Here is a 21,002-nt window from a genome sequence, read left to right on the forward strand (position 1 = left end):
GAAAATTACTCGGGAATAAATTCAACAAAGGAGGCAAAAGACCTCTACAATAAAAACTAGAGAACATTGAATAAACAAATTGAAGAAGTCCTTAGAATATGGAAAGGCCTTCCATGCTCTTGGATAGGCAATTAATATTATAAAAATGGACATACTGCTAAGAGCTATATACAGACTTAATGTGATCACCATCAAAATACCAATGACATTCTTCATGGAACCAGAAAAAAATAATCCTTAAATTCATATGGAAGAATACAAAACTCAGAATAGCCAAAGACACCCTGAGCAAGGACAGTGATACTAATGGCATCGAAAGATCTGAACTCAAAATTATATTGCAGAGTGTTAGTTACAAAATAACATGGTATTGGCATAAAATAGACATGAATAGAAGACATGGAGACAAATCCACAGAGATACAGTCATCTGATCCTTGACAAAGGTGTCAAAAACATACATTGGAGAAAAGATAGCATTTTAAACAAATGGTGCTGGGAGAATTGGATATGTAGAAAAATGAAACTAGATCCCTCTTATCTTGCATAAAACTCAAAATGAATCAAAGATCTGGGAATTAGACTAGAAGCACTTCAACTGCTAGAAGAAAACATCATATCAGTGCAGACTGACTCCCTTAATAAGACTGCTAAAGCTCAAGAAATAAAATCAAGAACTGGTAATAAGATGACTTCAAATTAAAAATCTTCTTCAAAGCAGAGGAAACAAGAGTATGAAGAGAGAGCTTACAGAATGAGAGAAAAATCTTTGCCAGTTACTTTCCAACAGGAGATAATAATAAGAATATATAATTAGTTATATATATATGTAATCAAACATATATATTTGTAATCAATAAGAATATATAGTATACATATGTGTGTGTGTATATATATATATATATATATATATATATATATATAACTTAAAAGACACCAAAACCAAGCAAACAAAAACAAAACAAAACAAAAAACCATCCAAACCCAATGAACTAAAAGACTTTTCTCAAAAGAAGAAATGCCAATGGACAATACATTCATGAAAAACTATTCAATACCCTTGGCAATCAGGGAAAGACAAAACCACACTGAGATTTTATCTTACTCCAATTGGAATGGCAATCATCAAAATTATAAATAACAAATGCTGGCAAGAATGTAGGGGAAAAGGTACACTTATACATTGTTGGTAGGACTGCAAATAAGTATAACCACTTTGGAAAGCAGTATGAGGAATCTTTAAGAAATGGAACCACTATATGATCCAGCTATCCCACTCCTTGGTATTTATCCTAAAGAAGTAAAACCAGCATACCATAGTGATACAGGCACATTGATGTTTATAGCAGCACAATTCACAATAGCCAAGTGGTGGAACCAGCCTAGATGTTCCTCAGTAGTTGATTGGGTAAAGAAAATGTGACACACACACATACACACACACATGCACACACACACACACACACATTTTACTTAGTCATAAAGAAGAATGAAATTATGTTATTTTCTGGTAAATAGATGAAACATTATGTAGAGTGAAAAAAGCCAGGCACAGAAAGTCAAAGGTCAAATGTTTTCTGTGTGGAAGCTACAGAGTAATAGGAATTAAAAAGGACGAGGGATCTCATGAAAATAGGAGGGAGAACAGTGGAGTAGAGGAAGGGTAACGAGAGAGGAAGGAGGGACAGGATAGGGAAGGAACAGCAGAAGGAAATTAAACAAACTATCATGTGCACTCATGTATGAATATATAATAATGAATTCCACATTTATGTACACCTCTAATGCACCAATTAAAAAATAAACCAATAAAGAAGATATCATTCTTAGGATCTTGTATATTTAGGGATGTGTTTTATATATCTAGGAAAAACTTTGAGACCACTTATAAAGCAAAATACAATGGAGATAAATTAGCATCAACTTAGTATATGTTAAAAATAAAGAGACATGAATGAAAGAGTTATCCAGAATGGAGTGCTGAGATGATTGGAAAAGGGACTTTCCAGATGGATGGCCAACACTGCCACTCAATGTATGGAGGGTCATGGCAACAGGGTGAAATGCAGGTGGAGGATCAGACAGCATCCAGGGCCAGGAAAGGATCAGGATGAATCCAGGCACCAGAAAGTTCCTGGAAGATCTCAGGCAGAGGGGTGACAGGGTGGCAGCTGCTTGTGGATGCTCTTTTATAGGTGAATGGTATAATGATGAAATATTACCTGCAATGAGTTTCTCTTTAATTTTCGATGTTTGCAGTTTTTTTTCAGATTAAAAAAAGTAAAAGAAGCTAATTATTTTTAAAACCTCCAAACGTTTTTTTAATATCTAGAAGCACGTGATGTAGACAATTGAATATTTCATAGTCCCACCTGTGGAGATCATCACAATTTGCAGGATGTTGCTTAGCATTAAATTTAAAGAGAATCATTTGGAACTTTTAAATTATAAAGAAAAATATTTCCTATTTTCCTAATTTTCTTGTGGTTTATATTAGAAACTATGAAGTAAGATTTATTTACTATCAAAAAAGGGGCTTTGTGGTTATTTTTTCACTTTCAGAATGTGATTACATTAGAGAGTTCTGGTCTGTATGAAATAATGCACTCAACTTTTTGCTTATGTGTGTCCTGCTTGGTGGAACCACATGCCTGGAACCTAGAAATCCATACAGTCTAGAGACTGTCAAAGGTATAACTTCTATTGATAGTTGAAACAGCTCGGTTGGAGGCATCAGTCAATAAGGAGAGGTCATAGATAACACTGGAGCTCCCACAGTTTTTGTTCAATATCATCTTGATGTAGCTACTCAATTCTGAATTCTAAAAAGTATTTTGCTGGGTGTGGGTAAGAAAGTTATTCCAAATCTCTATATCCCTGAAAGAGGTAAAACAAACAACCTACTTCAACAAACAAACAATAAACAAACAAAAAATAGATACTGCACATTGATATGTGAGATTAACAATCCAGGGGAAATACTAACATGTCCACCTCTTATTGGTTTCATGGATCTAAGGATCAGAAATAGTCAGGTATAATTTCTTCTAATAATTTTCAGGGGTCAAGGTAAATCAAATCACCTCTTGAACTGAGCTTGTTTATGTCAAAGGAAAGTAAATTCAATCCAGGACTTTGAAATTATAGATGGAGAGTGATATAAGAACCACTTATAAGTGAAAATCTTGGAGGAAATTGTGAGATGCATCCATTATCTCCCCTACCACCCACCACAAGTTCAAGGTAAAAAAAAAATATTATGATAGAAGATTTGAAATCGGGAGGGATGACTGGTCACTGGTTTGGGCTTCTGAAGGAACTTAAGATGCCTCATGAGAACTAGGAATTCAAGGTTGAGCAGAACTCGAAGCTAAGAGTGGTAATGGAAGGGAGAAGTAGAAGAGCACTTGGGAGGTAATCATAAAGGAGGAAGTGGCAAGAGCAAACTACGTCCTCATAGTCTTCCCCAGATGACCAGGAATGCAGGGACAGTCCTCAAGGATTTAGGTCAGACAAAGAAGAGAGAGTTAGATGGTGGGTGGGTTTTTAAGTGCAACTGTAGAGTAGGCTTCCCTGGGAAGTTTCAAAGGTAAAATAGAATCTCATCTAGTTTAGTCCTGGCTGAGAGTAGAGAGAACAAGCTAGAAAGTGAAAATAATATCTTCCTTGTATAGGGTTTCACAGCTTTTAAGATTGACATTTTTAAAGCTAACATGAGCTCACTGTACCCTCACTAGAATGCTGAGAGGTAGCCAGGGCCAGAATGACTTCATTGGTGAGGAAATGGAGAGACAAAGGTTTCAGGTCCAGTCGGGAGGACAGAGGTAGAGGAAGGAAGGCAGACCTCAGCAGGTTTTGAAGTTTAGAGGGAAATGATTTTTTTTTTCTTTTTGAAGCAACGTTTGTTCCTTTCCAGGTACTCTTGATTACTCACTGTTAAGTAGGCGGAAGTCAATGAATGGGTAGGAGCCACGGCGTTCAGCAGGAACCCCCGTCTGACCCCTTAGTCGTACATCTCCTAGAAAACAGAAAATCCAAACAAAGGTTTGAAGATGTTGCCAAGTGTGTTCACTTCTCTGCAAATCCTCTTAACCGGTTATGTCAACGGAACCAACACCAGATGTCAGGAGAAGAATGATTCCCTTCCAGCGTATTTAAGGGAGTGATAGGTGGGAAGGGGTGTATAATTAATGCTGAGTATAATGAATGAACCACTGCTCTCTTATGTTTGCCTGGTCTGTGAAAATTAGAGCAACTTTTAAGGTTTCCTAAGTGTTTTTGTACTTTTCAGGGCCATAAAGATGAGGCAATCTGAACCTGGAAGGACAAATGATGTGTTGGTATCATAGCTTTCCTTCTTAGCAGTGTCATTTCTCTTGGTCCCAGCACAATTGCTTTCTGACTGGTGATTAACCTCCTTTTCCCTAGGTTGTATCACAGATTTGCATTAGAAGCTAATTAGCTCCAGGTGCTTTAGACTGTTAACCACTCTTGCACCTATGATAATCTACATGTAGAGTTTCTAGTATGCATTTATTTGTAGGCTTCTTTTAATGGGTGTATTCTTTTCCCTTTCTGAGGTGTGTGTGTGTTCTGCCTTCCCCCAAAGGTGATAAAATAGCACAGAGGATGCATGAGTTTCAGAATAAGGAGGACCTTGGAGACGCCTGGCTCAGACAGTTGCTACCTGTGCAATCTTGAGGAATGTATTTCTCTTAGCCACAGTTGCCTCATTTATAAAGTGAAAATGACTTGCTTCAATGTGCCATCATCAGTGTCTAAAATAACATTTGCTGCCTAGCAATAAATGCTGTTTCCTTCCTTCTAAACTCCTGCAAAGCAGGCATCCCTGCATATGATGTGATCTGCATTTCTCCATAGCACTTTGTGTGCTATCTGGCACGTGGTGGACCAAACAAATGTCCTTTGTTAACAAGAGTGAAAAAAACAGGTTTGCCAGTTATTACATTTCTTGCAGAATCTGTGGAGAGGGAGAAATACATGAAAACAATATATTTCTTAAATAACTGAATCATCGAGGGTTTCAATTCTAGGAGTATCAATTTTGGGAGCAACGGGGCACCATCTATAAGCCACTTCTCCTCCAGACCTGAAGCATCATTCAGGCCTCAGCCTGGGAGCAGAGAGGAGGAACAATCTTCTCTCTTCCCATCCTAATTCCTTGTGTTAACCAGACTTGGGTGAGATCCCCAGCCACTGCAACCCTGCCATTGATGCTGCTTTAAATGTCCCTCACAGACGGGTCTCAAGTGTACTCAGGATTACTGAGTACTTAATAGCAAATACTCAGTGCAGGCCATGAGCTCTCGAGATATTCTCTGCTTTGAATTTTATATTTGTCCTTATTTATTATGCTTTGTAAAATCTGATATTGTACTGCCATATAGGTACTAAAGGATGCTACAATATATGGAACAAAAAGAGAGAAATCGATTTAAAAAAGATAAAAGAGATAAAATGGGAGGAGAAAGGAAGGGATAGAAAAGTACATTTAAAAATATGAATATAATTGGAAACTAAAGAAGGAAATGCTGTTAGTTTTTGATAAGTCTTTAGATGGTCAACAGTTGAAGGAAGCCACTCAGAGGAGTTGAAGGTTTCTCAATGTCCTGGTAGCTGTCTCTAATACCCTATGTTTATAATGCTCTGGCATTTCAAAAATATTCAAAAATTATCACAGTGAATTTTTGTTTTGTTTCTCTCACTGGATGCTCATCCTGTGAAGGGAACTACTACTCTTCTCCTTATTTTATAAGTGAAAAAATAGTGGCTGAGGGAAGAATGACTGCATAGACCTGGATTCACTCTGCATTCACTGAGGGCTCAGCTCCCTCAAAGGCACTCAGTACAAGTCTGCTAACTTTCCTTGAACTTCCTGAGTTGATGCTGTTTACGCTTATAATGAGCAGAGCTGGAGTTAAATCTAGGTTCTTAGACTTCACAGGCAGTGATCTCTCCTCAATACTATTGGTTTCTAACCTTACGAAGTGTGTAAAGCTAATTTTTAAAATAAAACAAAAACAGCAAAACATAATCTTGTGCTGCCTTTTCTATTGTAGAAGTTGTCCTTTTAGTATCCATTGAGAAAATATAGCTTATTAAAATGACATGACAATCCAGTGCTGACTATAAATGAATTTCTATTTTATGGTGATGGTAAGGTAGACATACATTAAAAAAAAATATAGAGGAGATTGTAGGCATTTGGTCTCCAAAGCTGGCTGGGCTTGGGGATTTTTTGACCTGTTGCTACATTCCCTTGGGACTCTTCCAGGGGTTTCAAGTTTGCCATTTGGAATTTACTTCTCTATTAGTATTTTCATCTCAACATCACCAAAGAGTTGCCCTGGACTTTGTAGTTATAAGGGTACCATTTTCCCAGAGACTATCTGTGTAATATTGACATAGGTTAATAAGCCTTTCACAGGATTTATTCCTGTTGTCCACCTGGGGCTGTGAGGCAGACAGGCCTATCCTCATGTAAGACTTCAGATTTAAGGAAACTAGACAGAGACAGAACTACAGGGCAGAATGGGTGATGGGAGGGTGATACACTAGGAATGAAGGGACTCTTATATTAACAGGGTCAGCATTTTGCCACATTGGGTAACAAATAAATCAATAGCCATTTTAAGGTCCAATTTTCCAATATTTAAATTATAAATTATAGCAATTTTGCCTACCTTACATGTGGTTGTGAGGAAATTATAAGGAGTGTGAGACAAAAGAATTAATGTTATATTGAATCCTTCTACCGTGCTGAGCATTTAAATTTTACATGCATTGTCTCATTGTCAACCCAACAACCCAAAATATATGTTATTATGATTTTATAGTTGAGGAAACTAAAGCCACTGGAAATTTGATAATTTGTTCAAATCTGTAGAGTGAGAGCTTGTGCTTGAATGCAAAGCTAACCCCCAACCGTATTCTTAACCTTTTCCCCAAATTATCAGCAATAATTCTGTAGGAGAATTGCATACATAGTTAAGCATTAACCTTTTTCTCGCCCAGTGAATGCTGTGGTAGCTATTTTCAAGAAAACCAAACACATAGTCCTCAGGGTTCCCCAAAACTGAACAGCAGGGGCATCTGTTACCTGGATGAATTCAAGATTTCAATTAAGAAATGGAAAGAAATTATTAAAAATATTATTCAGCAGAATTGTAATTACCTGGCAATTACTTTACTCAAATTCTCATTTAAGCATTATTTGTATGATGCACTCCATTTTTTGGAAAAAGAGATAAATAACTACAAAGTAAGTTGATAGCAAAAAAATATCTAAAGCAACAAATAAGCAAAACAAACAAATCAACAGTAACAACAACAAATAACAAAATCATACCTGGGAGATTCAGTTTCACTGCTTATACTGTCTGTAACTACATTTATGGTCTTAGAAGTGGATTCCTCATAAGCCTCATGATATCCCTTAATGGTAGTAAATATTTGTATTCAAAAAAGATTAAATCATGCTAAATATACTAGTAAGGTAGGAAGCAGGACAATTGCAAGTGGGCTACAATGCCTTTTAGAGATTGTTTTACCCTGAAAAATGTTAAATACAAACATCCCACGTCTGGGCTATTCCATTTAATCAAAGTTCTAATGCAGTAAGACGAATGTATTAAGCATATATTTCTAATATAGAAGGTTCTCTTTCCCTCTTCCTGCTTCCATGAGCCCCTTCTGATGCTAAATTGCTTCAATATGCTGGTGGAAAGAGAGAAATAACTCAGTAATAACAGTCTCTGGAGGAGCAGAGGCCACTGGGCTGTTGTCCGAAGGACAGAACAAGTGTGTCCTGCTGAGCTGCTTTTCCTGGCCCCCGGTCTCCGGCAATCATCTATTTACCTAAGTCCTTATATCCAAGCTAAACAATTATTTTGACTATTCATTAAGCCCTTGTTTAACTTCAGCAGCTTTTTTTTTTTTTTTTCCTGGCAAAGGAAAGGTGCCGTGGAAGCCGGGAGGAAGCGTTGACAGCTCAGAGTCATGTCCTCAGTCTGTTCTTATTGTGTTCCAAAAGGAAACAAACAGCAAGGGAATTCTTATTTTGAAAGGGCTGCTGCTCTTTTGCTTCTTTACTCTGAAAACATAACATGTCGTCCTTGATACTGAAGGCTGCAAACATAGGCAGAGAGCTGAGCTGAGTTCCTCTGGGAGCCAAGACTGGGAGACAGCCCCTCACCCTCCCAGGGGACGTGGCTCTGGATGGACCTCTTGCCCACTTGGCCTCTTGCGCGGTGTCTGTTTAATAAAAGCTTGTGCTACGGAGCAGACGTTTATGTGGCCTCTTATGTAACTGGCAAAGAGGGTGGAGACTCTGACGGTGATGACAACTTACAGTGGCTGAAACATAGGCCATATGACAAGAACCAGACTCCAGCCCCAGTCGTGGGGGTGTCAAGGTCACTTCAGGGTGGGGAGAAGGGCTAAGAGAGGGACAGAGAAGTAGCTACTGTGCTCCTATTGCATCTGAGAAGAATGAGGAAGACGATGAAGTTCTTAATAGAAACAGGTTGCAGGAATTCACAGCAGGGGCAACATTAATGAATAAGGAAGCTTCTCTGTGGAGCATATGCTAAATACAGCAGGGAAGCAGAAGTTCTGGTGAAAAGTATTCCTTTGAGCTTCTGAGCACATTACTAGCTCCTGTCACCCCTACCTCTTGCAAAATGAAGACAGAGAGAACCTGATCCCCAAATCTTAGACCTGAACTTTAACCACACTGCACTGCCTTGGCTACGGAGTTTGTTTCAGATGACTACTCTCAGAATTAGTTAAGAGCACAATTTTTCTTAGGATGTTTATCTAGCCTAACAAAGGTGGGGTGGGGGAGGTTGTGCAATCTCATCACTCCATAGATTTATGGGATAGTACAAGCAGCCATTTGAGAACTCAGGCTGAGATTATTATTGTCCTAAGTACTGTGGCCTTACATGAGAGACCCAAAGGGGCTGATTAGGCCCAATTTTCTCTTGGGGAGGGTGAATTTTCCACTTCAGAGGTTGAGGCTGGGCCTGGCTGGTCACTGAAGACTATGTATTCATTGTTTGACCAGGAGGCTTCCTATCCATTGATTGGTCAGTTTCACTAGCTATATGTTCCTGGGCTTTCATTGAGAGAGCTTTATATACAGGAAAGAGAAACTGGGAATTGTCCAGAAGCCACACTTTTGGCAAAAGGAAAATAATAATAATAATAATAATAATAATAATAATAATAATAATAGTATTAAAGTTTTCTTTGCATGTGAAAAAAGTTCTTTCTTCTCTTTCTAAAAATCTTGATCCTTTTATCAGAATCAGAGAAAAGGAAATTTTACCCAATAATTCTGTATTACCTTGCAACTTCAGCTCAGTATCACTAAACACTTTGGGACAAATGTGCATTTGTGGATTTGAATGCTGTGAAAGTAAATGTGTAAAGAACATTTCTTTGTTTTCTAAAGCAGGTAAGATAAGTTTAAACTCAGACCAGGAACAATAGGAGCTATCCTCATTTTTCAGCTTGATAGTGTTTCAGAGGGAAAACGAGAAAAAAAAAAAAAAAACAAAGTTCTAATCACTGGGGACACAAGAGTCTAATAAAAAGATATTGAACAAGAAGCATCAGGAATGCCTAAGGAGAATTCCGAGAAGCTGAAAAGAACTTAAAAGAACACAAAGAACTTGTTTCATCACAACGACAGAAAATAACTGGAGAGTTACCTTGGACCATGAGGTCCAAGTCTGCCCTACAGAAGAAAATCTCGGCAATACCTTTTTACCTCCAAAATCTCCTCAAAATCAAGTTTATTGATGTTGTTTTTCTTTAAAAAAATGGAAATATTTTATATATAATGTGCTTAGCACAGTGCATGGCATACAGCAGGCATTCAAACAAAGTAGCTATTTTTCTTATTTTTCATGGTTCTTCTAATATTCTGGGGTGCCTCACCTGCTCCCTATGAGATTATTTAGCAGCCTTTCCAGGCATCAGGAACTGTTTGAAGGGCTTTACATGTCTGAGTTCCTGAGTCCTTAGAACAAGCCCGGTGAGAGCTCGTAAGTGGGATTAGATCAGGCAGCCCAGGGAACCCTCGCCCTTGACTGCATGCTCAGTGTCTGCATGCTTCCCGATCACCCATGATGTTATTCATGGTTTCCTTTGATCTTTCCAGGCTGTGTTTCTTCTCTCTGATAGGTGCCAGGGTTAAACAAAAAAGGTGGGGGGGAGCGGGCATGAAAACTGTGTACTGAGGAAAGTACAATGCATATCCTGGTGCTTCCTCCAGGACAGGATTGAAAGCCTAGGAGAATATGAATGCAGTGGAGCATGACTTGGCAACCATGAGCCCTCAGTGGTGGAGGGTAGACCACAGGGAGGTGCAGATTCCACTGGAGATGGGAGTATTTTGCAGGTCAGAAGAACTTTGAGCATATGAGTTCTCAAAGGGTCAGCTCTAGGGGAGGCTCAGAAGGGGACTCTAGCCCAACACAGTTCATTTCAACAAACGACCATGCAAAATGTTATACAAGATGTTGGAAAGCAGGTGGGGAAGAGAGACATACAAAGGTACATAAGAAATCCTCTTGGCACTCAGGTAATAGCAGTCCAGAAGAGAGGCATGTAAATGAACAGATATTGTATAAACCAGAAAGAGTTTGACTTTTAATGATAATGAAATATTTGAGTTTGGATTTCTTTCTCAGAAGCATTGTTAGGCTTTATGACTTTATATGGGTAAATATCTTGGAAATATTTGAATTTCAAATGACTTCCTAGTAGTCCTATAAAGTGTTTCAGTCAGATTGAAAGAGAATCATTTATTATTAAATATTTAAATTAAATATATTTTTTACAGTTAAAAGAACTTCATATTTTAGAACAATGGTTGAAGATATGATTTAGACTCTTATATTAGATCTCCAGTAAAAAGATTTCTGTGAATACAGGTAAACAATTTAAATTAATGATGATATTTTCCAGAAATAACTTGTAGTGTTTATGAAGTGGTATCTTTTGCATCTGATAAGTGTGTTAGCTTTCTGGGAAAAAAATATCTACATATAGGAGGAAAGAAGGGTAAAAGAAAGGCCAAAAAGAGTCCAAGGAAGAGGAGGAAGAGAGAGGAGATGACAAAGAAAATGGGCAGGGGAAGAATTGAGTGGGAGGGGAGAGGCATGGTTTAAGGGTAATTCCCAGGTAATTCCTATCTTGTATAACTGGATAGCTAGTAGTGCCAATCACAGAAAAGTTCAATTTTCAAAGAGAAGTTATTTTGTGTCCTTCATTTGGTAAATGATACTTGATATAAATGATATTGAAGGTACATAATAACTTGGGGCAGGCAAACACTATGGCGAGGAACCTTGGAAACAACCTTGGCCTCTTGGACCTTTCAGTCTTGCACAGAACAATCCTATGCATCAAGGTAAAACTGCAATTCTAATTGGTTGAACAAAAGAGAAGTATTCTGTGTTATAAAGACTTTACCTCGCCAAGGAGGTTGTTGTGAGTTTTCCTTAAGAGGCAATATTTGATTTGAGATCTGGTTAATAAATATGAGTTAATTTGAGGTGTACATATGTTTCAATTTGCCCTGGAAAGTCCTGATATATGCCTGTTGTCTTGTCTGGTATACCTAGTACTAGTGCACACTTTCACAGTCAAAAGTATTCTGGTTTGGACCATACATTACAGAGTTACTCCCCCAGTGCATCAATTCAGGCAGAAGTGTATGTCCGGAGATCCTCTGGTAGGAGGATGACTTGTCTGAGAAGTCATAACAAAGTCAAGTGCATCACAGCCAAGAGAACAAAGTGGATGGGGTGGGGCATCATGGTACAAAATGAAGTTGAAGAGGTGTCAGGATTTTGTAGGATGAACTGGGAAGTATGACTGTATTCCAAGAGAATGTGGAAGCCAGGGAATGATTTTAATGGGAAAATGTGTTCATATGTGCATATTAAAGAAACAACTTCGAGTGAATTATGAAGAATGGATTAGAGAGGGCAAGAATGACTAGTTAGGAGATGACTGTAATAGTCCAGTGAGAAAAGGTGACAGTTTAGAGAAGGGTGTGGTGCCGGTAGAGAGAAGTGGATAGATTTTAGAAATATTGAGTTGTTAAAATTGACATACTGTGCTGAGGAATTATATTTGAAGTCTGAGGAGGAGGCAGGTATGAAGGATAATTCTTAAGTTTCTGGTTAGCATGAGTAGAACAACCTAGATGCCCTTCAATAGATGAATAGATAAAAAAAATGTGGCATTTATACACAATGGAGTATTACTCTGCATTAAGAAACGACAAAATCATAGAATTTGGAGGGAAATGGATGGCATTAGAGCAGATTATGCTAAGTGAAGCTAGTCAATCGTTAAAAAACAAATACCAAATGACCCCTTTGATATAAGGGGAGTAAACAAGGACAGGGTAGGGACGAAGAGCTTGAGAAGAAGATTTACATTAAACAGGGATGAGAGGTGGGAGGGAAAGGGAGTGAGAATGATATATAAGAGGAAAGGAGGGGTAAGCCAAGATAATACAAATGGAAGAAATGATTTACAGTAGAAGGGGTAGAGAGAGAAAAGGGGAGGGGAGGGGAGGGGAGGGGGGATAGTAGAGAATAGGACTGACAGCAGAATACATCAGACACTAGAAAAGCAATATGTCAATCAATGGAAGGGTAACTGATGTGATACAGCAATCTGTATACGGGGTAAAGTTGGGAGTTCATAACCCGCTTGAATCAAACTGTGAAAGATGATGTATTAAGAACTGTGTAATGTTTTGAATGACCAACAATAAAAAAAAAAAAGAAAAGAAAAAGAGAATTTTAGAGGCACCCCGTTCACGGGGAGAGGTTCCTGAACTCCAATTTGGCCAGGTGGAGTGTGTTATGGGGATTTGAAAGCAAAATATCAAGAAAGCAGTTGAATATATGGGTCTGGGGCTCAGAGAGAATGTTTGGGAGGGAGACTTCAGTTTGTAAATTAAAGAAAGCTATGGTAATATGTGAAGTTGCCCAGGAATACAATGAGAAGTGAATAGGGCCCATCCAGCCTTAAACAACACTAACTCTTAATGTCTTGCTAGAGGAAAAGAAAGGGCAATCTTGGAGGTAGGAGGAAAACTATAGCTTATAGTGTCATGAAAGAGAATTCTTCAGGAGGGAAGAAATGGATTCCTGATAGATTTTTCTGAAAGAGCAGATGAAACAATAATTTCAGAAAATTTCATTGGATTGAGCTGAGTAACAAGAAAGGGAAGAGAGAGGGAAAGAGAGAGATACAGGGTCTTTTGGATATTATGAGGAATTGAGGCATTGAGAAGATTTTATTAGGGAACTGATCTTTAGATCTTGAATAATGAGTGGATCTTAGATAATAAATAAAATTTTAAAAAGCAGCACTTATATAGTATCTGCTTGCAATTGGTCCAACTATGATGATTGAAATGAAGGGTTTTTAGGAAGAAATATCATGCTAATCTTGAACAGTAGTAAGCCCTATTAATAATGGAATATAATTTGAAAATTGTCCTGGGAATAGAACAGTCTGGGGCATGAAAATGCCTATAAATTTTTGAAAAATATAGTGATAATCTGTTTAGCCACTTGTCATATTTAAATATACTTCAAGAAAAAACGGTCTCATGGAAGTCACTGCCAAGAAAAGTATTCACTGGAAAGGAAAAAAATGGGTCCATCAATAAGAATAAATATAATTAGAAAGATAAAATACCCACCAAGTCCCAATATTCCTAAATAATTTCTTGTTTTTTTGAACTTTGAATAATTGGAGAGAAGCGTTTTTATGTATTGTTTGTTTTCATGTGCTTCTGAACTTCCTGATTCTGGACGGGAACAAGAACAAACTTGCCAAAATACAGCAAGAAAAGATGTTGCTGATCACGGATAGGAAATACTCCAAGTCCCATGAGATAGTCTGTTCTTAGGAGGCTTCTACATCAAGTCTGCTGACCAGCAGGCCACCACACAACTCGAGCCTGCTCAGCACTGGGAAGAACTTGGGAGTTCTTCAGCCACTGTGCCAACATGGCACCTGGGCTTCTTTTAAGGTCCAAGAGTTGTTCATTTTTTTTCTTTATTTTTCAGAAGGGAAACAGATGGCAAAAACTGGACTCAGTAAGGAAATGATTGAATCCATTACATTATACCCATGTTATAGAATGTTATGCTCTTAAAAACAGTAACATATCTCTGTAGTAATAGCTAACACTTATTGAGTTTCTAGCAATGTTTGAAGTGCTTTTCATGAATTAATTCATTTAATCTCCATGATTCCCTTAGATAAATATTATTTTCAGCACCGTGCCCTGTGAGATGGAGAAGTTATATGACTTTGCCCAGATGAAGCCAGATTTGAAACCAAGGTACCTGGCTCCCCAGCCTGTGCCCTTGACTGTTTTCTATCCCTGTTCAAAGATGCCTTGACAGGAAGTGAGAGCCATGGACTATTATTCAGGGAGGATGGGTATTACATAGTGTTTGAAACTATATCATAAAGGAAGCGAATCCCTAGTGTGAAAAGCCATTTAGTATCTCTGTGGCTTTTTGTAAGTCTTTCTCATCCTCGGCTCCATCAAATCTTCTGTTTTATTAAGAAGGGATAGTGATATCTGCCCTGTATACCTCACAGATGGTAGGAATCAAGTGAAATCACATGAACAAAAGTGCTCTGCCAATTGCTTGGCAATAAAGTTTTATTATTAAGATTATTCTTGTTGATATAGAAGGGACATCACTAGAGAGAGGGAACCAAAGGAAGGGAGGAGGGGAGGGAAATGGCAGGTGAATAAAATTGACAAATTTTGGTATGTGTATGTATGAATATGTCACAATAAATCTCACTTTTATGTATAATTAATGCATCAATTGAAAAGAATAATCTTGTTAATATTACCATATAAATATTGAACATACATGATATAAAAATTCTATATTTCCATATTAAACTTTATAAATTATATAAATAATATTATTTTTGATATCATTATAAGAATCTAGATCAGCATCAAAATAAGTTTAAGGGAGAAACATTATTCTTTGATATGCAATTAAACATTATGTAAATTAGAGGATGTTATAATCAAATGTGTTTGGGATACATGGAGTGTTAACAAAACTAATTTTCCTTTTGAAAATGTAGGAATTCCCAGACCCTTCAGTATGCTAATGTCCTTGGTAGCATCCAAGTAGGTGAGATTATACAGCATTTCCCAAATATGTAAATATGTTTTTGTTGATGAAACATGTTTTCCAAGTATCTTCTGTGATGACTGTATTTGGGGTAATAATTGGGTATGTATTGCACTCCATGGAGCATGTGTGTGAGTGTGTGTGTGTGTGTGTGTGTGTGTGTGTGTGTGTGTGCTTGTGACGGTTAGATCAAAATCTTAGCAATGAAAGGAGCTTAGAGACTCCCCTAGCCCCACTTTTGGGTACCATCACTTCTTGCATCCTTGTGATTAAATCTATACCTTTGGTTTTAAATTTTGGAGACTGCAGACAAATTGAATTTTTGTTCACTTATTCCTCAAATAGGTTTTTAATTGTTCGGTACTTGCTGGCTCCCATTCGGGACTCTGGGAATATAGTAGTAAACAAAGCAGACAAAATGTGCTTACCCTTCTGGGGCTGAGAGTCTAGGAGTCTAAAGGGAAGACACAGTAAACAAAATCAGAGAGTGGGTTGCCTTCTACAGGGAAGTAATGTCAGCTCTATGGAGTGAAATAGAGCAGTGGAGGGGGTGCAAGGTGGACTCCATTGTGCCTGGGTGGATGGAATGTGGTTTTCATAGGACAGGGCTCAGGAAGGCTTGAGTAAAGACTTGAATAGAAGTGTGGGAGCACCTGAGACTATTTGGGAGGAGCATTTCAGGCTCAGGGAACAAGTTCAAGACCTCAAGGAAAACCTCTACTATGTTCTAGAATCAGCAAACAGACCATCATGCGGAACAGGGAGGGAAGGAATTGGAGACGTTTGAACAGGAGGAGCTGAAGGCAGGGAGAAAGAGAGCAAGTGAGGGGACTGAGGAGGCATAGGGTCTCAATCTGTTCCTCCAGAATTCATGTTGAAATCTAATTCCCGAATTCCCATTCTGCCTGGATGAAAGGGATTAGTGCCCTTATAACAGAAGTTGAAGGGAGCTGCCTTGCCCCTTGTTCCCTGTGAGGACATGTAGAAGGCACTTAGGGTTGGAGAACAGGCCCTTGCCAGACAGAGAGTCTGCTGGTGCCTTGATCCTGGACTACTCAGAACTGAGCAGCATGTCTGTTGTTTCTATTTCTAGCCCATCTAAGGTATTTTGTTGTGGTACCCTGAAGGAACCAAGATAGGAGCGGAGTGGCAAGTAGTTTAGGGGCTCTGTAAAACAGGAAGACATAATGAGAGTGACAGGATCCTTTTTAAAGGATCAAGCTGACTGCTCTGTTGAGCAGATGGTCAGGGTGATCTATAGATTTAATAGATCTGCAAATGAATGTGTGATCTTGTTCTGTAACTCAGGTCCTGTCTTGCATTTCCCATAATAGTTATGGAAATCCTAGTCAGCCAGAAAGGCCTGTTACTGTGCCCACTTCTCTCTCTGCTCTCACTCCCAGTGTGTTTCACACTCAGTGGTGTAGATGCTCTCCTGGATCCAGAGTGTGCAAGGACCCCCCAGAAAGAAGCCACCATGAACATTCTCCTGGGTGCACAGAGAAGGCAAAGGTGAATCATGGCACACAGCTATGGTCTGCTACATTCATATAAGTTGTTCCTGACTTTATAAGTATATGCCTTCCAAATATGAATTGTATAAATAATGCCTGAGTTGACTGAATGATAATACATGATCATAAATTTGTCTTTTGGAGTTTTCTGTCTTTATCAAGACTTATAGCCTTTCAGAATCTATTTTGATGGACCCATCATTATATAAATCTCTCACTTTCTGAAATTAAAGTGTAACAAAGTTAAGAATTCTTTTCTTTGTGAACTACACTATACCACTTCCTCCTTTGTGATAAATGAACCCATAGAAGTATTCTTCAAGTCAAAATTCAACTACATGATTTTAATCTGTTTGAATTTGAGAACTAGAAATGAAATGCTATTGAAATAATTACTTTGGAGATGATAAACAATATTGTTTATTCTCAATTAATGTTCATTGAATACTTATTGTAAGTCTATTGTATTCATGTATTACTATGTTAGGAATCATTATCACTGTGAACAATATAACATAATGACAGTGATTTTATGCTACCTGGTTATATCAGTGGGACAATTTGTTTTAGTACTAACTACTTAGTTTTTCATATCTCATATGCTGATGTTTATGGTTTTGCTCTGGTGTGTATAATTATAGAGGATGGATTTATGTTCAGTATATAATATTTTCTGCACTAAGCCTATACTTGATGTACTGTATTACTTATCTTTTCAGACACTCATGATTTTACCTTTTCTATCTTTCTAGGGTTTTCTTTTGCACTGTGTAACACACATACAAACCAACATTTGATTTCCCACTTAATGTATCTGGGTTTAATGTATCTTTTGGACTGGGATCTTGGCTGTACCAGGCTTACCTGGCCACCATGGGGGCCAAAGGAATTTAATATTTCAGCACACTGAAAATCCATTCACAGCACATTGGGTGCTGTGATCTTTACAATTAGAACAATATTACCTAGCAACAACCTTCAAACATAGTTTCTCATTTTTTTCAGTGATGGGGATTGAAATCAGGGCCTTGCACATGGTAGCTAGGCATGTGCTTTACCACTGAGCTACTTCCCCAGCCCTTATTGTAAGTTTTATTTATTATAATACATGCTTCCTAAAGTGAACACATTTCATAGAATCATGTAATTAATCTTCAGGTAATCTTAGTACTTATCAACAGTGGTTGGGTAAGGTGGGGTGTGGGTCACAGAAACTTATAGTAAGAATGAGTAGAGGAAGGAAACCATAAAAAGATGAAACATTTTTCTCAAAGATCTGGACCAAGACAAGGATGCCCACTTTTACCACTTTTATTCAACAGAGTACGAGTCACAGAAATTAGGCAAGAGGAAGAAATAAAGGGCATCCAAATTAGAAACAAATTGCCACGGTTTGCAGATAACATGATCTTATATATGAAAAACCCAGAGACACACCAAAAAAACTGTTAAAACTAAAAAATTACAGAATACAAGTGCATCATAAAAACACAGCAGCATTGCTAAATGCCAATAGTGAATCATCTGAAAAAGAAATTAAGAAAGCAATCCCATTTACAATAGTTAAATAAATAAATAAGATGTCTAGGAATAAATTTAACCAAAGAAGTATCTCTGCAATGAAAATATTGTATAAGAGAAAATACTGATGAAAGTAATTGAAAAGGACACACACAAAAATGGAAAAATATCCCATGTTCATAGATTGAGAAGAACTGCTATTGATAAAATTTTTGGACTGGGATCTCTCTTGGATTTCTCTTTGACTAAAGATTCAATGTAATATGAAAATTTCATCAACAGTGGTTCTTCCCAATCTATGAACATGGGATATCTTCTCATTTTTGTGTGTGTCCTTTTCAATTTCTTTTATCAATATTTTCTTTTATGTAAATTAGTACATTGTGGTAAATATGGCAACACAGTTGGAGATTTCTCAAAAATTTAAAAAACAGAACTACCATAGCATCCAGCAATCTCATTACAGAGCATATATTCAAAGGAAATGAAATTAGAATGTATAAGAGACCTCTGTACTTTTGTGTTTATTGCACTACTATTCACAATAGGCAAGAAATGGAAACAACATAAATGCCCATCAACTGATGAATAGATAAGTAAAATGTGGGCACATCTATACAATGGAATACAAGTTAGTCACAAAAAAGATTATGTCCTGCCATTTGAAACAACATAGAACTGGAAGTCATTATGTTAAGTGAAATAAGCCAGACACAGAAAGACAAATAACTACATGAACTCATGCATATGTGGAATCTAAAAATGTTTATCTCATAGAAGTTGAGAGAAGAACCGTGGCTGCTGAAGTCTCCTGAGAGGAGGGGAAAGGAAGGATGGGGAAAGGCTGATCAAAGTGTACTAAGGTACAGTTAGACAGGAGATAAAATTCTGCCATGGTATTGCATAGGAGAGTAACTACCAATGATGATCAGGTACTGTTTGTTTAAAAAAAAAAGCTAGAAGAAAAGGTTTTGAATGTTTCATTACCAATAAGTGATAAATGTCTGAGGATATAGGTATTTTTACTCTGATTGAACATTATATGATATATGCATGTTTGGAGATATCACTTAGTACCCCATCAACCATGTCTAATTTTTACATGTCAGTTAAAAAGAAGAGGAATCATCATTTAAAGCAAATGTTTTTAATTCTATGCACTGACATACAGCAACTTAAAGAAAGATAAACTTTTGCATACCTTTAACAGAGTTGTATCATTTCAGCAGTTGTAAATTTGTAACTAAAATATATTCCTTTTTTTCCATTTTATTTTCAATAATCATTTCCACCTTTTGGTCAAGGAAGTGGGAGGAAAAAGAAGTTAGCCTACCATTCTTCTCACTTTCACAACAATCTAAGATCAGTTGTTTTCAGATACTTTCATTTAATTGGTCTGGAGTGAATCTGGGCATACTTTTACCATTTTCCCCGTTAATCAAATGGGAAGACATTGTTAAGGAACACTGATGGGAATCCCACTTTGAAACTGAGCATACCTGTTAAAGGCCACACCTCAGAGAACAGTCATCCAAAAAACTAGGACTTGTGAGGTAAACAGGGAAGAAAGCAGTATTCACAATCTGTACCATCTTGGGGCATTTGTGAATTGTCTCGTAGGGATTTGGGCACTCTGGTTGGAGGAATTGATTCTCACTGCTCTGGTGAATTAGGAGAAGCTGTGAGGAACAACTGACTTATAGAATATTTTGAAAAGAAAAAGATGATGAAATTTAAAATATGAACTTCTTATAGGTGGGTAAAAAGAACAGTAAACTGAGAGACAGGTGATGGGGTGGTTTGTTGAAAGAGAATTTGTGGAAGAATAGGGGATAGAGACAGGAAGGTCAGGTCACCTCTGGTGAAAGATAAACTTCAAGAAGAAGCTCAGTTGTTGAGCACAGACCAGGGCACTCCAATGTAGGCTTGTTCAGACTTAGAAGGCAACTGGCACACTTGGTTTTGGATTAGCCAAGTCAGGGTTGGGGAAGGCCTTTGAACAACAATGATCTATTCTCACACTCAAAACATAAGATACAGGTACATTTCATATTATTTTGTATTGAGAAGTCACATTCTATAATGATACACAGGCTAATTCACATAGCATCTGACGCCATCTCAGAGCACTATAATCCCTTCAAACCAAAAGTACAAAATCTCCAAATTCCTAAATGAAGAACCTGAGGTTTATTTTAACACTAACTGACCACCAAATTTATTGACTTCTTTCTGAGAACTTTTGAGTATAGCTTTTCTTACAAACCTTAATGTTTTGCACAAGTTATGAGCCATTTTACCCAATGGAACAACACTGTCCCTGATAGTATCTCTGATGATATAATATAAACAGTTGCTTCTGGCCTATTCAAGGTTAATATTAATATCGGACATTTTGAGTTAGTTTTAAAAATCTAGTTAAGAAAATCTCATTCAGCTGGTTGTGATGGCACATGCCTATAATCCCAGTGACTCAGGAGGCTGAGGGAGGAAGATCATAAATTCAAATCCAGTCTCAACAACTTAGTGAGGTCCTAAGAAACTTATACCCTGGCCTTTCCTCCCTGCATTGTGCACCTCCCCCCCCCACCAAAAAAAAAAAAAGGACTGGGGATGTGGCTCATTGGTTAAATACCACTGGGTTTAATCCTTTGTTACCGCCACCCTCCCCAGCCACCTCCCCCAAAAAATCTCTTCTGGTGTCTTATAGTATCTCAGGGGCGTATGAGATC

The 21,002-nt window shown here is 37.7% G+C and overlaps 1 protein-coding gene across 2 annotated transcripts in view; it reads right to left on the reverse strand.

The window, feature by feature from the left end:
- The window catches only part of Pde7b (phosphodiesterase 7B), a 310,553-nt gene that overhangs the window by 74,371 nt on the left and 215,180 nt on the right, over positions 1 to 21,002 (reverse strand). For both annotated transcript variants that reach the window (XM_005329794.5, XM_005329793.5), the window contains one exon: positions 3,934 to 4,017. In XM_005329794.5, the coding sequence (XP_005329851.1) occupies positions 3,934 to 4,017 (84 nt within the window). The remainder of the gene's footprint in view (positions 1 to 3,933; positions 4,018 to 21,002) is intronic.

Source organism: Ictidomys tridecemlineatus, chromosome 8 (assembly GCF_052094955.1).
Source record: "Ictidomys tridecemlineatus isolate mIctTri1 chromosome 8, mIctTri1.hap1, whole genome shotgun sequence".
NCBI lineage: Eukaryota > Metazoa > Chordata > Mammalia > Rodentia > Sciuridae > Ictidomys > Ictidomys tridecemlineatus.